Below are 17,156 nucleotides of genomic sequence, written 5' to 3' on the forward strand. Positions count from 1 at the left end.
AACCCAACTGCTCACTGCTTTCTTTCTCAGGACACCTGTTCTTAGCAACAGCTCCGCCAGACCGATCCTCATCCGAGAAACACCCTCTAGTGATATGGACCTTTCTTCACTACCTATTAGTGGGGCTGACTTCTCTTCCTTCCACGTCTCCTTTGGGACCCCCTACTTCCACCTGGCTGCCCGGCTCCAAGCTGGGACAATCCATGGTGAACACAATGCCACATTGGACAGCATCACAAACTGCCTCTCTTTGCTCATCTGAACACTTTTTTGTCTCCATCCAAGACTGTGACCGCTCCAGGGCAGGAGAACAGCCTCCTGTGACCAGGGGCCAGCACTGGGAAGAGTACTATGAAATAAACAGCTACTCTGAGCATCATATCACTGCTTAGGCTGGGAAGGGTGACTCTGAACTACGTGCCCCAAAATGTTGTTATCGTTTTACTTGCATAAGTCATTTGATCCATACCATAATCTATAAGACAAGGACCACATACCACCTCCATTTTATACAGAAGAAGCTGAGTTTATGCTGTCCATGAAGTCCTTGTTAGAAGCCTGCAGATGTCTACTATTAGGTCAGCTGTATCTGATTGTTAAGTCTCTCCCCTGAGCTTCTGCCTTGACCCAGCCCCACATGTTGATCCCACAACCACTCATAAGTAGGACTGTCAGACTTGGTGCCAGGTCCAGTTCTGTTGCTTTTACATTTGTCACACTCACATTTCTATATAATCTATATACTATATACTATATAATCTCTATAAAAGAAGATGTCTTTTCATGTATCTCCTCCTATAGATGATGGAAGTTGTCCTCATATTTCAGGTAAGGAACTAAAGCTCAAGGTGTTGATAACCTACTTGAGGTTGCACAGCTAGTTCATGCAGAGCCGAGGACCAAGTCACCTCCTCTTGTGGATGGCATGGGCCTCTGGGTGGAAGATGGGATGGCACTGAGGTTCAATGCAGGTAACTCAAAGCTCCAGCCAAGGAAGGAAGTGCTGGGCCCTTGAGTCACTATAAACCTGTACTATGAGAGAATGGGTGGCCACTTGGTCTCTCTTAAGGTGCTTTACTTATTTCCAGAGAAAGAAGTTGAATAAAGGAGGAGAAATATCTTGGAAATATGGTGACTTCATTATAACTTAACTTTCACTCCACTCAGAACTGGAAGTAGGTAATCACCAGCATCTTTCTCTTTCTTGGTCATGAATCGAGTTAGGCTACTAATTCTTTTCCGGAGGTTTTTCTGTTGATCTGCTCTGCCTTAAGGAGCTGACCCCCCACACACATACACACCTAACAACATGAAGTCAAGCAGCCCACCACATTTATACTCTTAACTTGTGGGTTTCCAATTGCACTTAATTTCTTTTAGCTTTTTGTTTTGTTTTGTTTTTTTGTCTTTTTTGAGACAGAGTCGCACTATGCAATTTAGACTGACCCAGAACTCACTATGCAGCCCAGGCTGGTCTCAAACTCACAGCAATCCTCCTGCCTCAGCCTCCCCAGTGCTGGGACTACAGGTGTGCGCCACCATGCCCGGCTCTTTCACCTTAATATCTCTTTCAATTCTGAACTAAGTTTGTGAAATATAGCTATGACCAGAATTTGATTTCTGTGGTATTCTTGGTCACTTTTACTTCTAAAGGGTAGCAGATTTTGTGCATCTTTGCCCTTTTTTGCCTTACTTTCTTTTCACCACTCCTGAGCCTTTCCCATTCTTTGTAAGACATGCTAGTCTATTCAGGTCTTCCAAGCTTACCAATGTAACCATCTTTACTTCCACGAGGCAGTGTGATGCCTGCCTTCAGAGCCTCTGTAATAAGTTCTATATTTCTGACTCATCTGTCTTGTTGAGTTCTTGCTCAGAGGCCTGGACACTAAATAACCCAGTCTCCTTTAGTTGGGCTTGGGCTGTCTTTAGCACCCTTTTCCCCACACTGGGTGTTTATCTTTTGGAACCCCACTGTGCAAGGAAGACATCACCACACATGCCCACTTCCTGAATTTTCTGACCCTACCTGATTACCTAGGGTTCTTCAATGACACATTTCTCTATACCTTCATGTTGGATGCCATTTTCCACTCCTCTCATCCCTGATTAGATTTCCTACAGCCAGATTGTCCCCAAGTGCTATCACTCCTGGGACAGTGTCTTTTTCTTCAGTTGCATGCCCCTTGCATCAATGATCACATGAGGCCACTTCCAACAGCAGGTCTGTATTTCCAAAAGTCATGCATCTGCCCTTCAACAGAGACTTGCTGAGGGCCTCTGTGTGCCTTGCATTCTGCTGTTTCCTGGCACACAATAACAAATAAAGGTTCGCTGCTGAGACAAGAGCCCACTGCATTTTTCTACTCACCTGTCTGCCCAACGATGGAAGCACTCACTCTGTGTGGGATCCTGGAGGACACTTTCAAGGTCATTCGGATCTGGTAATACCTAAGAAGAGAGCAGAAGACAGATGGCTGAAGATCTGACTTCTTTGTGCCAACTTCTAAAAATATCTAGACTTAATCTGGAAAGCTGCAGGAAACCAGGAAGTTTCTAGGTGGCATACAGAAAGGCACATGTGAAGTTTCTCTGGCAAAAAAAGAGAAAAGATTTTTAGTAGCAGAGATGCAGTGGGGAAAGGATGGGGCATAGCTGGAGGCAGGAAGTTGAGTTCGTTTGAAAGCATACAAGACTGAACCAGGAAGTAGTGAAAATAAGGTAACAATATATGGGACACAGTTACATTGATGAGTGTGGTTTTTCTTTAGTGAGGGAATTTCACTTTTACAAGGAAATAGGTGTCATAACCCATGGTGGAAAATTCATATATAGACTGAGTTGCTTTCATACAGTAGCACACACACACAACACACACACACACACACACACACACACACACACACCTTCTTTAAGATATATAGCAGCTGAATTATTTCTGAGGGTATTGTCAAACACTTTTTATAGTGTATTTATCTTTCTTTTCTTGCTTTTAAAAATGTTTTATTAGTACACCAAATTCCATCATTTCAAGATAGGACATAGGCTCACATGCTGTCAGTGAACCTGCATGTGCCCCCTGTGTACAGATATAACTTGTAGAATTCTGTGCTTTGCAACTTATGACCTTTCTATTTGTATGTTCTTGAGATCATCTCTGGCATCATAAGTGTTCTCTCCTTCCACTTACTTGAAACTCACTGTAAAGAGGAATGTAAATAAAGCAAAGTGAAGTAAAAGAAAAGCAGATGAACACTTCATGTGCCATGGCTCACTGAGCTCAGAGCGTGATTGTCTCCCCTCTCCCAGCACAGTGGCACTGTGAATACTGGAGCACTTCTGCCTGAGGTCTTATGTATGTTTGGGTGTGCATGTCATGAACAGAGCAGAATACATGGATGTACTTTTTGTGAAACTTTGAGATGTATATCTTTCACTTTTGTGTAACTTTTCCAAACAATCTCTGTATCTGTAAACTGCAAACATTTTTTTAAAAGTTTACCTACCTGCAATGAATTTTGCTTCCCAGCAAATGAACTATGATAGCTTTCCCGAATCTTCCCACCAAGGAAAAGAAAAAGAAATCTCTCAACTGAAGAAGGAAACCAAAAGGAGATCCTCAAAGATGGAGAAGAAAGACAGGCTAGGAACCTTAGTACACATGAAAAACAATGGTAGTCAGTCCTCTGCTTTTTATTCTTGCCTCTTGAGTCCCAGACTGGATATTGGAGTAGTGAACAAGCAAACATTAAAAGTCACCTACAGGGGAAAAAATGAGAACCAAGACCTGGCATGTAAAGGTACAAGATCCCAGTAATGAATGTAACTGTACTACCTAGAATGTACCAATAAATTCAATTTAAAAGAAAAAAAAAGTCACCTACAAAAAAATGCCCTAGCCCAAAAGCCTATCCCCAACCCAAAGAATCAGGAAGACAGTGAGCAAGACAGAAAACATGTCTATACCTATCTACCACAGGCAAGCAACGCAGAAAAAAAGGTAATCACAACCCCACCCACCACCGAAGGCCAACTAAAAAGTCTAGAGGTCCACTACTGGAAGGCTCCATGAAGGCCAGCCTTCTTCACCCCATAGCCCACCCAGAAAACGTCTCCAGTTGGAGTCAGACTTTTATCCTACACAGAGAATAGCAAGAATCCCACCTACTCTGGCTTAAGTGGCAATCACATGAGAAATGGAAATGTCTACCCTTTACCCAGTACCAACAAGAACATAAATATGCCCAGGTGATATTTGAAAAAAGGCACAAAAGCAATTCAGTGAAAGAAAAACCTCCTGTTCAATGCCAATTTTGAAGCAACTGGACATACATAAAAACAATGTCAAAAAATGAACTGCTAATTTAATGTCACACCTTATATACAAACTACATCAAATGACTTCAGGGAAAATATAAAACTATAATATTTTTAGAAAAAATAGAAAAGTTCTAAAAATATTTTAATTATAGAGTTAAGCAGAGTTGCTAGACTTGATATCAAAAGCATAAAGCAGAAAACAAAATATTTACAAATTTGATTTCACTAAAAGTAAACACTTTTGTTCTATGAACAAACTAAGAACATTAAAAGGCAAGCTATAGTGCTGCAGAAGATATTTGTGAATCACACTCAGTTGACATGTGGAATCTGTGTATCAGTGATGGTCAACCTTTTAGATACCAAGTGCCCAAACTGCAACCCAAAACCTATTTATTTATCACAAAGTACCGACACTGCAATTAAACCTCAATACTGAGGTTTTAGTTGAGAAAAAAACTCATACATTAACACCTCTTGTCTTAATAGAAAGAGAAATACTATATGTGCCACAATTTCACTACCAATGGTATGCACCATATTTATGGATTTTCCTATTTGTTAGCCCTAAATATGATACTATGGTCATTCAGATATGAGCACAGTGGCCAAATTACTCAACCATCTGACACACAGCTCCTCACCCAAGGTTAACAATATTGCAAACAAGTTTCCTTTTTATAGTTTTGTGTCATGATTTTTTGTGTGTATGTACATTTTGTCCATGATTTTCTCACTTAACCCTTCAGGGTAGGGGTGAAGTACTGATTCATGTCCCTCAGTCTAGGATGGCTACAGATTGACTTATAGAAAGAGTATGCACGTTAGATAAGCTTTATTCAGTATCACCTAGGCTGCCGTTGGCTAAGCATATTGCTAATGAATTCACAATATATGTTAAGTAAAGTATCCTTAAACAGAAGCACACATAAAGTAAAGTTATATATTGATCAGTTGAGGAAAATGTGACCAAAAGCTCACACAAGCAAAAGAAAAACCCTGTATGTCACCTAGGATCAATGGCTCTTTATTTTCTCTCTCTCTCTCTCTCTCTCTCTCTCTCTCTCTCTCTCTCTCTCTCTTTCTTTCTTTCTTGGTACCAAGAATGGAACTCAGGGCCTTGCACTTATAAGCCAGATGCAATGCCACTGAGCTAAATCACTGGCTCCTCATTATTTCTTAATTCATCATGGGTTTATGTAAAACAGCTACACTGAAAAAAACACCTGAAGAGATATTTCACCTGTGTATTCATGCGGGCAAATATATCTATGGAAATATGTTCATACAATCATATTAACCAAAGCAACACAGAGAGATACAGTGCAGTCCTAGTCAAAATTCTGATGATATATTTCATTAACATACAGAAAATAATATGCATACATACAAAATAACAAAATGTACTAAGTGAGTAAAATGATCTTCATATAAAACAAAACTGCAGGCATCAGATTTCCTATTTTCAAATTATATTACAAAGTTACTCATAATCAAGACTGCATGGTATGGACATACAAATAGACATAGAGCAAAGGAGCAGAATAGAAAGCCCATAAATAAACCCATGAATATAGAGTCAACTAATGTATTCCAAGAACATCAAGAATACAAACTGGGGAAATGAAAGTCTCATCAATAAATAGTTTCAGGAGAACTAGATATCTTCATGAAAAATAATAAATTTGTACACCTACCCACTACCATTTACAAAAAGTAACTCAAAATATGCTTAAGACTCAAATGCAAGTCCTGAAACTTCTACAAGAAAAGACACAGGCAATCCCTTTGACACTGGTACTGGGAATGATTTTTTGTATATGACACCAAAAGCACAGGCAAAAACAAACAAACAAACAAGAGGAAATGCATCAAATTTAAAAGTTTCTACACAGCAAAGGAAGCAATGAAATGAAAAGCAAACTACAGATGGAAGAAAATGAAAAAGGCAAGCATTGACAAGTACTGGGAAAGGTGTGAGAAGAGAGAACCCTTGTACACTGATGGCGGAAACGTAAATTGCTATAACTGTTATATAAAACAGTACGGAGACTCCTCACAAAAGCAAGAATAGAGCTACCATCCAACCCAGCAATTTCTTTGCTGGTATACACAGCATGAAATGAAATAAGCAAAGCATGCAGTTATCTCAACTCCCATGTTCCTAAAAGCATTCTTCATTATAGACAGGGTATGGAGCCGGTAAGTGGTCATGGTCTGGATGGGTGGGAGAAAAAACTGTGGGAGATGGACAGATAGATAATTTATAAACAGATAAACAGACACTGAAGATGTATTTATTGGAGTGGTCAGCCTTTGGAAAATGAGATATTTCTGTTCATAACATGAACAAACCTGAAGGTCATTACATGAAGTGAAGTAAGACAGAAGCAAATGAAAATATTACATTTGTCTTACTTATCTGTGGAACATTTAAAAAGTCAAATATACAGAAATAGAGAGTAGTGCAGTGATTACTAGAAGAGAGGAAGGGATGAAGAGGGAACATGCACATCAAAAGATTTATACTTGTGATTATAAAGAATGAGAAATGTACAGCTGGTAAGATAATAGATAATATTATTGCATATTGAAAGCTTGTCAAGAGAGATTTTAGTTGTGCATACCAGAATAAATGAAAGTAAAAAGAGTAACTAAGAAGGTGATGAATATGCTATTTTGCTTCCCTGAAGTAAACATTTCATTATGTATGTGTATATCAAAGTATCATGTACACTGTAAATACACAAAACAAAATACATTCTTTTAAAAAAGACACTTGAGTGCTTGATCTCAGCCAAATACAATTACAAGCATGATGAGGTATAATCACACACCTATCAAAATTGGTAAAATGAAAAATAATGACAACATCCAAAGCTGGCTTTTACACAAACTGAAACACTCATACCTTATTGGTGGAAATGAAAAATGGAACAACCTCTGTGGAAAATGTTTGGTATTTCTTTAAAAGTTAAATATACACCTGTTGTACAACCACAAAACTCCAGTCTGGGCACTTTTATGAGTGGAATGAAAATTCCCTTATGTAAAAGCTCGCCTAGAATGCCTGCAGCAGTTTTACCCACAATACCTCAAAGCTGAAACAACCCAGATGTCTGTGGGTGAGTAATTAACCTGCGTAACACTAATCAACAATAAACAAGGATGAACAACTCATGCACTGGAAAACCTGGATGAATCTCCAGTTATGCTAAGCAAAAAAAAAAAAAAAAGTCTATTTCAAAAGGTGGATGGATTTATTTAAACAGCATTCTTGAAACAGGAAAATTAAAGAAACACTATAGAAAGCACATAAGTGATTGACAAAAAGAAATATAATAGACCCCATTGTAATCCAGAAGACAATTAGGGGCTATTTTGAAAACTATATTCCAATAAATTTGGGAATCTGTAAGAATTAAGAAATTTCTAGGCACATATGACCTATCTAAATTGAACAAAATAGATCAATAAACCTAAATAAAGAAACTGAATAGCTCAAAAGTGAGCAATGAGATTGAAACAGTAATAAACAAACAGTCCCAACAAAAAGCCCAGGACCAGATTGATTTACTGCTGAAATTTACCAGACCTTTAAATAAAAACTAATGCCAATGTTCCCCAAACTATCCTATGAAATAGAAAAGGAAGGAATACTTTCAAACTAACTCTATGAAGCCAATATTACCCTGATACCAAAATTTAATAAAGATACAACAGAAAGCTATAGTCCGATACCTTTGATGAGCACAGATGCAAAATCCTTCATAAAATACTTGTAAACTGAATGGAGCAACACAGCCTCTCAATTGACATGGAAAAAACCTTCAATAAAATTTAATGTCCTTTCATGATTAAAGCCCTGAATAAACTTCACACAGAAAGATCTCAGCTCAACATAACAAAAGCTATATGTGACAAACTCACACCTAGCATCATACTGAGTGGGAAAAACTGAAAGCATTTCCTTTAAAATAAGAAGTGACACAATGTTGTCAATTACTTGAAATTTTAGGCAGAACAATTATGCAAGAGAAAGTAGTAAGAGCCATACAAACAGGAAAGGAAGAAGTTAAATTATCCTAATTTACAGACAAGATAATGCTGTGTTTAAAAGACCTTAAAGAATCCACTAAAAGACTTCTGATACTTGATAAGAAAATTCAGCAAAGTAGCAGGATACAAAACCAACTTTGAAAAATTGATAGCCTTTATATGCATGAGTAATGGGTTAGCTGAGAAAGAAAGCTGGAAAACAATTTTATTCACAATAGTACCAAAAATAAAATAAAATTAAAATCATCCTAATGGAAAGACCTCTACAATGAAAATTATGTAACATCTAATAAAGTAACTGAAAATATTAGAAAATGAAAAGTCCTCCCACTTTCATGGATCAGCAGAACTAATATTATTAAAATAGCTGTATTACTGAAAAAATATACAGAATCAATGCAATCCTCACCAAATTCCAATAACTTATTCACAGAATTATAAAACTTAATCCTGAATTTCCTACAGAAAAATAAAACATCCAGAATAGACAAAGCAATTACGAGCAAAATAGCAATGTAAGTGATATCACAGTATTTGATTTTAAATTACACTACAAAGCCATAGTAACAAAAACAGCATGGTACTGGAACAAAAACAGACATGTTCAAGAATGGAATAAAGGACACAGAAACAAACTCATGCAATAACAATCATCTGATTCTTTCCAAAAGAGACAAAAACATAGTTTGGAGAAAAGACAGACATTTTAACAAAAGATGTTGTTAGAAAATTGAAATTAGATATTACTCACTCTATAAAAAATTAATTTAAAATAGATGAAAACTCTAGGTATAGGTACTGAAAGTTTGAAACTGCTAGAAGAAAATACAGGAGAAACACTTGAAAACATTGGCACAGCAAATAAAGTTTCAAATAGCACAAAAATAATATCGAGAATCAGAAAGTGGTGTTGCATAAAATTTACACTTCTGCACAGCAAAGGAAACAACCAACAGAGTGAAGAAATATTATATAGATTGGGAGGAAAGTCTTTGTCAGCTACTGTTTTGATGGAGGATTAGTATACAAAATACATAAAGAAATTTAAAACTCAACATTAAAATAACCAAGTATCCCAATTTATAAGTGGGCAAAGAAATTGAACACATACTTTTCTCAAAAGAAGTATGGGGACAGGGATATAGCTCAGTGGTACTGCCACCTGCCTCTCAAGCACAAGGTCCTGAGTTTGATCCCCAATACCAATTAATAATAATAATAATAATAATAATAATAATAATAGCCAATAAGTGTGTGAAAAAGTGTTCTTATCCATGAGGGAACAGAAAATCAAAATTATGTTAATATTCTATCTCACCCCAGTCAGAATGACTTCCACTAAGTAAAATCAGTCAATGCACACTGACAAAGATGTTGGGAATAGGGAACTTTCTGCTCTGCTAGTGGGATGTAAACAAATATAGTGACTGTGGAAATCACTGTGAAAGATCATCTCAATCCAAAAACAGAACTATCCTATCACCCGGGAATGCCACACTTTGTTATATAACAAGGGAATGAAAGGCAGCACACTTTAGGGTTACCTGCATATCCATGCTCACTGAGGCACAATTCAAAGTAGCCAACGTATGGAACTAGTCTAGATACCCATCAAAGAATGAATAGATAAAGTGAATAACACAACATATATACATACATACATACACACACATATATATATATACACACACACACATATATATATATGTATATATACAAACACACACACACATATATATAAAATCAAAAGGGTCATTATTATTAGAAAGAATACTACTATTGAATAAGAGGAAGGGGAACAAAGGGAGGAAGTAGAAGAGGGATGAATGTGCTCTAAAGGTTATATGCATGTATGAAAATGCCATATTGAAACCTAATATTTTGTAAAACTAATAGGTACTAATAAAACTATATTATAAAAAATTAGCTAGCCTGAATTCTTGCTGCTTAAAACCTCTTGATCCTACTAAATTTCACTTTCAGTACTAATCATCATTTTGAACTCAACTTGCTTTATAGGCTGAAGTTGACAGATATAAGTTTCAGTAAGGTTGAATCATTTGGACCCTGTTCTGATTAAAAAAAAATATTAAACTACATTAGCAATTCCTTTTTGTTTCACATAATGCTTGTGCCAGGTCATAAATTCATAAACTATACATTCATATATAACATGGATATATCATTTGATCTCTGCAGGATATACTTGATACATTTATCATAATTTTATATTAAAGGGAAAATTAACCTCTAGAGAGAAGAGATTTGTCCACACTCAGTTGTCCTAAGTAATATAGGCAAATATTAACCATCTGAGAGCTACTTCTTTCTAGCCATGATCTTTCAAAAGCGAAGCCATGAAGAAAGGATCATTTGCCACAAGTCTGTGCAGAATGAGCACCCAGTGAGAGAAGCTGGGGTGAAGAATTTCAGTGGGCATGAACAGAAGAGCCAAGGTCAGAATGTAGAAAATTTCAACCAATATGGCTGAGCTGTCAACATTTGCACAGGACTCCATTTTGGAAATAATAATGCAATCTTTTTATTGAATTCTATCCACAAGAGTGGCACTGAATTACGCCTTTCCATAATGGGGCAAGCATGATAATTCCTTCCCACAAAATATCTAATTCTAAACCAAAACAGGTGAATACTTTAGGTAAAAGATAATTATTAAGGATGCAGATGGAATAAAAGCCGTTTAACAGATGCAAGTGAAATGATCCTGAATCACTGGGTTGAACCCAGGGCAATCACAAGAGTCCTCATAAGGAGAAGGAGGATGTAAAGCAAGAGCAACACCAATGTCATGTGAGAAAAACTCCCATCAGACATTGCATGTCTTTCAGTCTGAATAGGCCACCAGCCAAGGGATGCAGCAACACCCAGAGACTTGAATGTCCAGGAAACAGGTTCTCTCGAGCCTCCACAGAGCTGTGCAACTGTTCAACATCCTGAACTCAACAAAACACACATCGGTTTTCTAGCCTCTAGAATTCTAAGATAATAAACTTCTGCTGTTGAAGGCAATGTGATTGTGGAAATTTGTTACAGCCAACATAGCAAACAAATGCATGGAGACAAAATTAGCGGGAATGATTATCACAAGCCATGACTCTGGGAGTTTATATAATTCGTCCATAGTGTCATATTTACTATAGTTTGTATCTTGAACAGCCAACAAAGGCCATGTGTTGAAGTGTTACTCACCAGCTGGTGGCACTGTTGAGAGGTAGGGAAACCATTAGGAAGTGGAGCCTACCACAAAGAAGCTAGGTCCTTGAGAGGTGCCCTTGTGGGGAACATTAGGACCCCAGTTCCTCCCTCTCCTTACTTCTTGGCTGCCATGAGGTAACTAATATTCTGCTGCACAGGCTCACCATGATGCACTGTTGTACCATGCCAAGTAAATGGATTGAAACCTTCAAAACAAACCTTTCCCCTCTCTAAGTTGATTTATCTCAGGCATTTGTCACAGTGACAGAATGCTAACATACTTGTGATATAAATTTTAGAGACTAAAGAGCTGGATCATTTGACTAAAACTAAGTTTATTTTATGGAAAGTGAAGCCCGAGACTTTAAACTTCATAACTCTCATTTCTCATCATTTTTTTAAACCACCTGGATCCCAGGTACACTCTTTCTCTGGTCACTAGCTCTCTAGTGTCCTTGTTACATCAATATTTCCTTCTGTTCCTCAAAAGCCCCTTGAGAGTAGAAATGCTACTTTTTTTTTTATTCCTTAGATCCTTAAATCTGTACTAAAGAAAGAATAGCTTCCAGTATATATCAGTTTTTAGCTGATTATAGAAAATTTCACTCCCAGCTGCTGTTGACAGATATAAACCATGCCCTTTTCTCCTCTGTATTTCTGCCAGCTCACATAGTACTGGAACATGGCTGCCATTCAATAAATGCTAGAGGAATGAATGAATGAATGAATGAATGAATGAATATTCCAATAACACATCAAACAATGATCTCCAAGACTATACAATCCTATCCTAACACCCACAACTCTGAGAGTGACGCAGAATCCACTTGTGATTGTCATAAAACTAGAACATCCCCTAGTGAGAATATAGAGGTCTGTGACATTCTATAATCATCACTTTCATTTCAGTGTATTCTGAAACAACCCCTCTGACTCAGGGACATTTGACATGACCTGAAATACAAATCACTGTCATAGAAGGTCATAAACTGATATACTGGAGCTGGTAACTCCAGGGCCAAGGCCAAGGAGGCAAATGTAAGGTGGTAATATTTTTGCTAAGCCTCTTTCCTCATGGTGAGGAAACCGGTACTTGCACAAACCTTATGGAATCGCTGTGAAGCATGAACAGCACAGTTCATGTGAACCACGGGCAATGTATGGTGTCCAACCCTATAATTCACTCAAGACGCAGTGTCTGGGCTGCTACTGCTTAAGACATGAGTGAAGCAGGCACCTCCCTTAGCTGCAGTTCCGATCTACCCTCCAACACACACCTAGATGAAACTGGGGTAGGAGGTGATGCTGTGCGTAGGTCAGTCACAGAGATGGCCATGGCACTCGGCACTCGATCTTACAGAGCGGCCCTCTCAGGATGAACATGCTCTGCTCTCACACTGCCGCATGTATGTGGCTCAAAAGAAGCCTCGCTCTCTCTGAGTTTGGAGGCACTAGAGAACTGTGATTGCCAGGGTCACCTCTGAAACTCTGGTGCAGGCTGCATGCCCTGAGTCAAATCATGTAATAGCCCTCCATTCTGTTTCCTCATTTATAGATGGGAGCAGTAATTATAGTAATGCACCTCATACTGCTGTTATGATGATTAAAATATAAAAAGTGCTCACAGTGTCCGGAAAATATTGAGATTAAATGAGTGTTTTCTATGATGATAGAAGTGGGCAGGTGCCCTCCTATGGGCAGCTTGGGCGTTTCACTTTATTCTCACCCCATGATAATGGAATTACTCCCCTCCCCTTCTGTCTTTTCATCCAGTTGTCAAGGTCCCCATGAGCAGAAAAAACGTCTCTTTGCTAGTGCCTCAGGGGTGACCGGAAGGCTGAGCACACTATGAGTTTCAGCAAAAGTCACTGGAAAGAGTGAGCATGGTGATTTCACACCTGAGTCCGGTCCAGAAGGGACAGAGGAAGGAATTTTAGAGTCAGACAAGCATAGGTTCAATTTCCCAAGAACCCAGTCTTACAAAGAACCAGATTTCTTATAGGCAAATGTTGAAAATGAATGTGCAAGCAAACTTTATTTTTAAAGAACAAAGACACAACTTTGAGCATCAGAGATGCAGTAAATGGCAGCCAGTATAACAACCACCCATGAAACATGTTCCTATTTGTGTACGTTTCTTATTTGATGCTCAAAGCAGCTTCTGCTCCCCTCCCTAACAACATAAGAACACTTACTTGGTAAATGAGTAAAAGACCAGAACATGAATTGAGCTTCCTCCTATTGAGGAAGGATGCACTCTGCTATACTTTTGCCCCTAAAAGTTCAAGCCTCAAAATGCTCCACACAAAAAGGTTTCTCAAGTGGGCTCTGAAAAGCCTGTACGAAACACAGGTGGTGGTGGTCTCGCCTCAACAACAAAATATCAGGGAAGAACCTGTAACCTTGCAGTCAGTGACTTTCCTTCCTTGAAATGAAAATGTAATGGCCTAAGATCTAATGATAAACCAGGGTAGGGAAACTGCATAAAAATTTTTAAATCACAAGAGTGATGCTAAAATTGCTCTACTGGTCAGGCATAACAAACATACATTCACATACCTCCACCCTTATCAAAAAGTACTGTCTGCTTATGTCTAAGCTAAGGAGGCAACATGTTGTCCCTGCTGGTCCCTCTCCTAGCAGGAATAAGGCACTGCCTAGAATCCCAGCCTCGCGTAGCAGACCCCACTGTGGTATAGGAAAAGGCTTAGCGAAGACCCTGAGTGTACACTCCCAAGACTGACCCATCTCTCCTGACCGTCTCCACCCCCTACTGTGGGACCTCAAAGCTTTCTTTTGGACCTTATTGACAACAAATCATACAGATATTTTTTTAGGAAAGGCCACTCTAGCATTTCAGCAGAACTTTTCTGAATACTTTAATATAGTCAAATCATAAAAATGAAGAAATCATCCTGACTCCATGAATGGCTATGGCAGTGGCCCTCTTTGGTCCTCAGCTTCCCTCTCCTTGTTGATCTTGACAGTTCTGTGTGGCTCATGCTGTGAATCATTTGATCCCTACCCATCATTCTTTATTTTCTTCACTTGATCTTAGCCAAAAGGCCAAGAAGCAATTCAGCCTTTCTTTTCTTACAAAGCAAAACCAGGTGTCACAGGGAAAGCGATGTTTACTTAAAAATACTTACCTGATTCTCTGGTACGTAGGAGAAAGCATATGATCACCTTTTGGACAATGCGGTAAACACATGCATTACCAGATGGAGAAAATGGTTTCATGACTGCTGAGCTGTTTGCACCTTCTCTGAATGTGTCTTCTGACTTGATATGGAGAGTAGAAGAGAGGATACTAAAGTGACTTCATTTCAGCCATGAGAATGACAGCCATGTGCTGAGGATGGTGTAGGACAGAAAGACAGAAGGAGGTCTGTGTCCTCGGGGTCCTCGGTAACAATCAGTTGTCTTATTTCTGGATTTCTTGTGGCATCTTGTGGATTTAAGGGTTAGCCAGGTGTCTGATTATGCAAAGCCCATCTCACTCCTCACTGATGGACTCTGAGTCTGGCCCTGGTTGGGCCACATTTTGTGTAGGTGAAAAGTCAGAAGACATGACACAGGTAGTCTGACTTCCCTTTCTTTTTTTCTAGCGGTGGGAAACTTAGCTTTTCCTTGCATAAGAGCCATAAAATCTAAGATTCTAGATAGGGATTTTCTGTGTAAATAAAGCAGACTTTTGTTCACTGTGGTTTAAAGATACTTAATGGAAAAGAAAAGCTTTCCTCGTGTGGCTGAAGCAAACTTACTGGCTTTTCCCAACACGGTTTGGAGCCAACGCTTCTCCTGAGAGTAAGGCACTCCTTGCTTAAATCTCTGCATTTATCAGCTGTGTGTTTAATTTGAGGGAAATAAGGTTTAAATGAAATAGTAAACCCTTGTGTCCCTAGAAACTAGTTGCAACCTGTACCATTATTTCAATCTTTTCATCTCTCTTCTGGCCAATGAAATGCTAAGAAATATCAACTACTATTTTTCTTGAATTCCCAATACTGTAGAAACTCAGAATGAACGGAACAGTTAAGAACCACAACTTTGTTACCTAATGCTGTGTTCCAAGTGCTGTGTCAAGGCAATTCATAGATCATCTCATATAATCATCAGTCACTCTGGGTAGTGGAAACTATTATAATGTCCATTTTTAAGAAATTACATATGATTAATAGAGAGTAAGCAATTTACCCATAATCTACAACTTGTAAATTGTACAACTGACACAGAAATCTAAAAAATCTAGTTTTTCCAATGTGTGCTTTTAATCACTGTATAGTACACAACCTATTGTGAAGAGGAGGAGTAACAAATTAAAAGTCCTGGTTTTATCTGTAAGGGAGCTGAAAGGCAAAATAATGGAGACATTTTTTCCAAAGTGATTCAGCCAGTTAGTGGGCTTCTTAGAATCCAGTTTTTTAAGTGTCTAGGTATTTTCTGTGCTGTGCAACCAGTTTTAAAACCTCTTGGTTATTGGTGAAGGAGGTCTTATTTTGCTGTAAGCATTTCATTAAGCCTTTAATTCTCCTTGCTTTACTCTTATAACGGCTACCTACCCATTCTCTCCCATTCTGTATTTCTAATTTACTTGAAAAAGACTGTTCATAAGCGCACTACACTTCTACAAGCCACACCTACTTTGCACCCTCCCAGAGATTTTTGAGTTGGGTAATCATGCAGGAAAAGAAGCTAAGACTTACTTCTGTCCACCTTAAACAATGAAAAGTTCTGGACAAAATGTATGAGAAAGGAGACTTAAGATACTAGGCAGAACAGGATTGCCATCGCTAAGAGACAGGAATGATTGTAGTGAGGACAAACACTGTCCCACTTCAATGATTAAAGAGTTTCCTGGGTATATCACAGGGACCTGGATGCCATACGGAGTGGAATTCACTGGGGTGAGGAGAAAAGATTTTAGTTCAAAGATGCAAAGGTGTCTGGGATTTGTAGGACAAGAGGCCAGAAGGGTAAAGCACAAGGGAGAAGTACCTGTATACCTGCAGATCATCCCTGGAGAGTAGGGCTGTATGAAGTCTTACATCTATATGAGAAAGCTACCAGGACTGGGTTGGGGGCGGCGGAGATTGGGAGAGTTAGATGAGGAGAAACAAGGAGCAGACAGAACTGTCCCTTCAGCTCACACAGGGCTGGGGACACTTTGTATTGGAAAAACAAAACTGCCAATTTATATGGCACAGGACATAGTGTTCAGAAAGTGCTATGTCAGAGGTGAGACCAAGTTAGCAGGCTTTAAGAGCCACTTGTAAACTTAACAAAGCTTAAAGATAAGTCTCAAAATGACTTCAAATAACAATTTTATCATAGTAGAAAACACAGTAATACTAGGATTACAAAAATCCCATCACACAAAAACAAAATTCATATTACTGGTATTCCATTAAAAATAATTACTAGTTAGCAAAGAAACATACAAATATGAATCAAAAGTAGCATAAAAATTGATGAGAGATAGAAATAATGGAGATAATAAAATTTTCAGAAAAAATGGTAAAAGAATTATTCTAGAGTTTGGGCTTCCTCCCTAGCACTATCAA

General features: G+C 38.4%; 1 protein-coding gene across 5 annotated transcripts in view; it reads right to left on the minus strand.

The window, feature by feature from the left end:
* Fam135b (family with sequence similarity 135 member B) overlaps positions 1–17,156 on the minus strand; it is a 322,410-nt gene that overhangs the window by 148,567 nt on the left and 156,687 nt on the right. For all 5 annotated transcript variants that reach the window (XM_010629616.2, XM_010629613.2, XM_010629612.2 and 2 more), the window contains exon 3: positions 2,369–2,448. In XM_010629616.2, the coding sequence (XP_010627918.1) occupies positions 2,369–2,448 (80 nt within the window). The remainder of the gene's footprint in view (positions 1–2,368; positions 2,449–17,156) is intronic.

This window comes from Fukomys damarensis, unplaced genomic scaffold (assembly GCF_012274545.1).
Source record: "Fukomys damarensis isolate Sample0158 unplaced genomic scaffold, DMR_v1.0_HiC HiC_scaffold_5, whole genome shotgun sequence".
Classification (NCBI taxonomy): domain Eukaryota; kingdom Metazoa; phylum Chordata; class Mammalia; order Rodentia; family Bathyergidae; genus Fukomys; species Fukomys damarensis.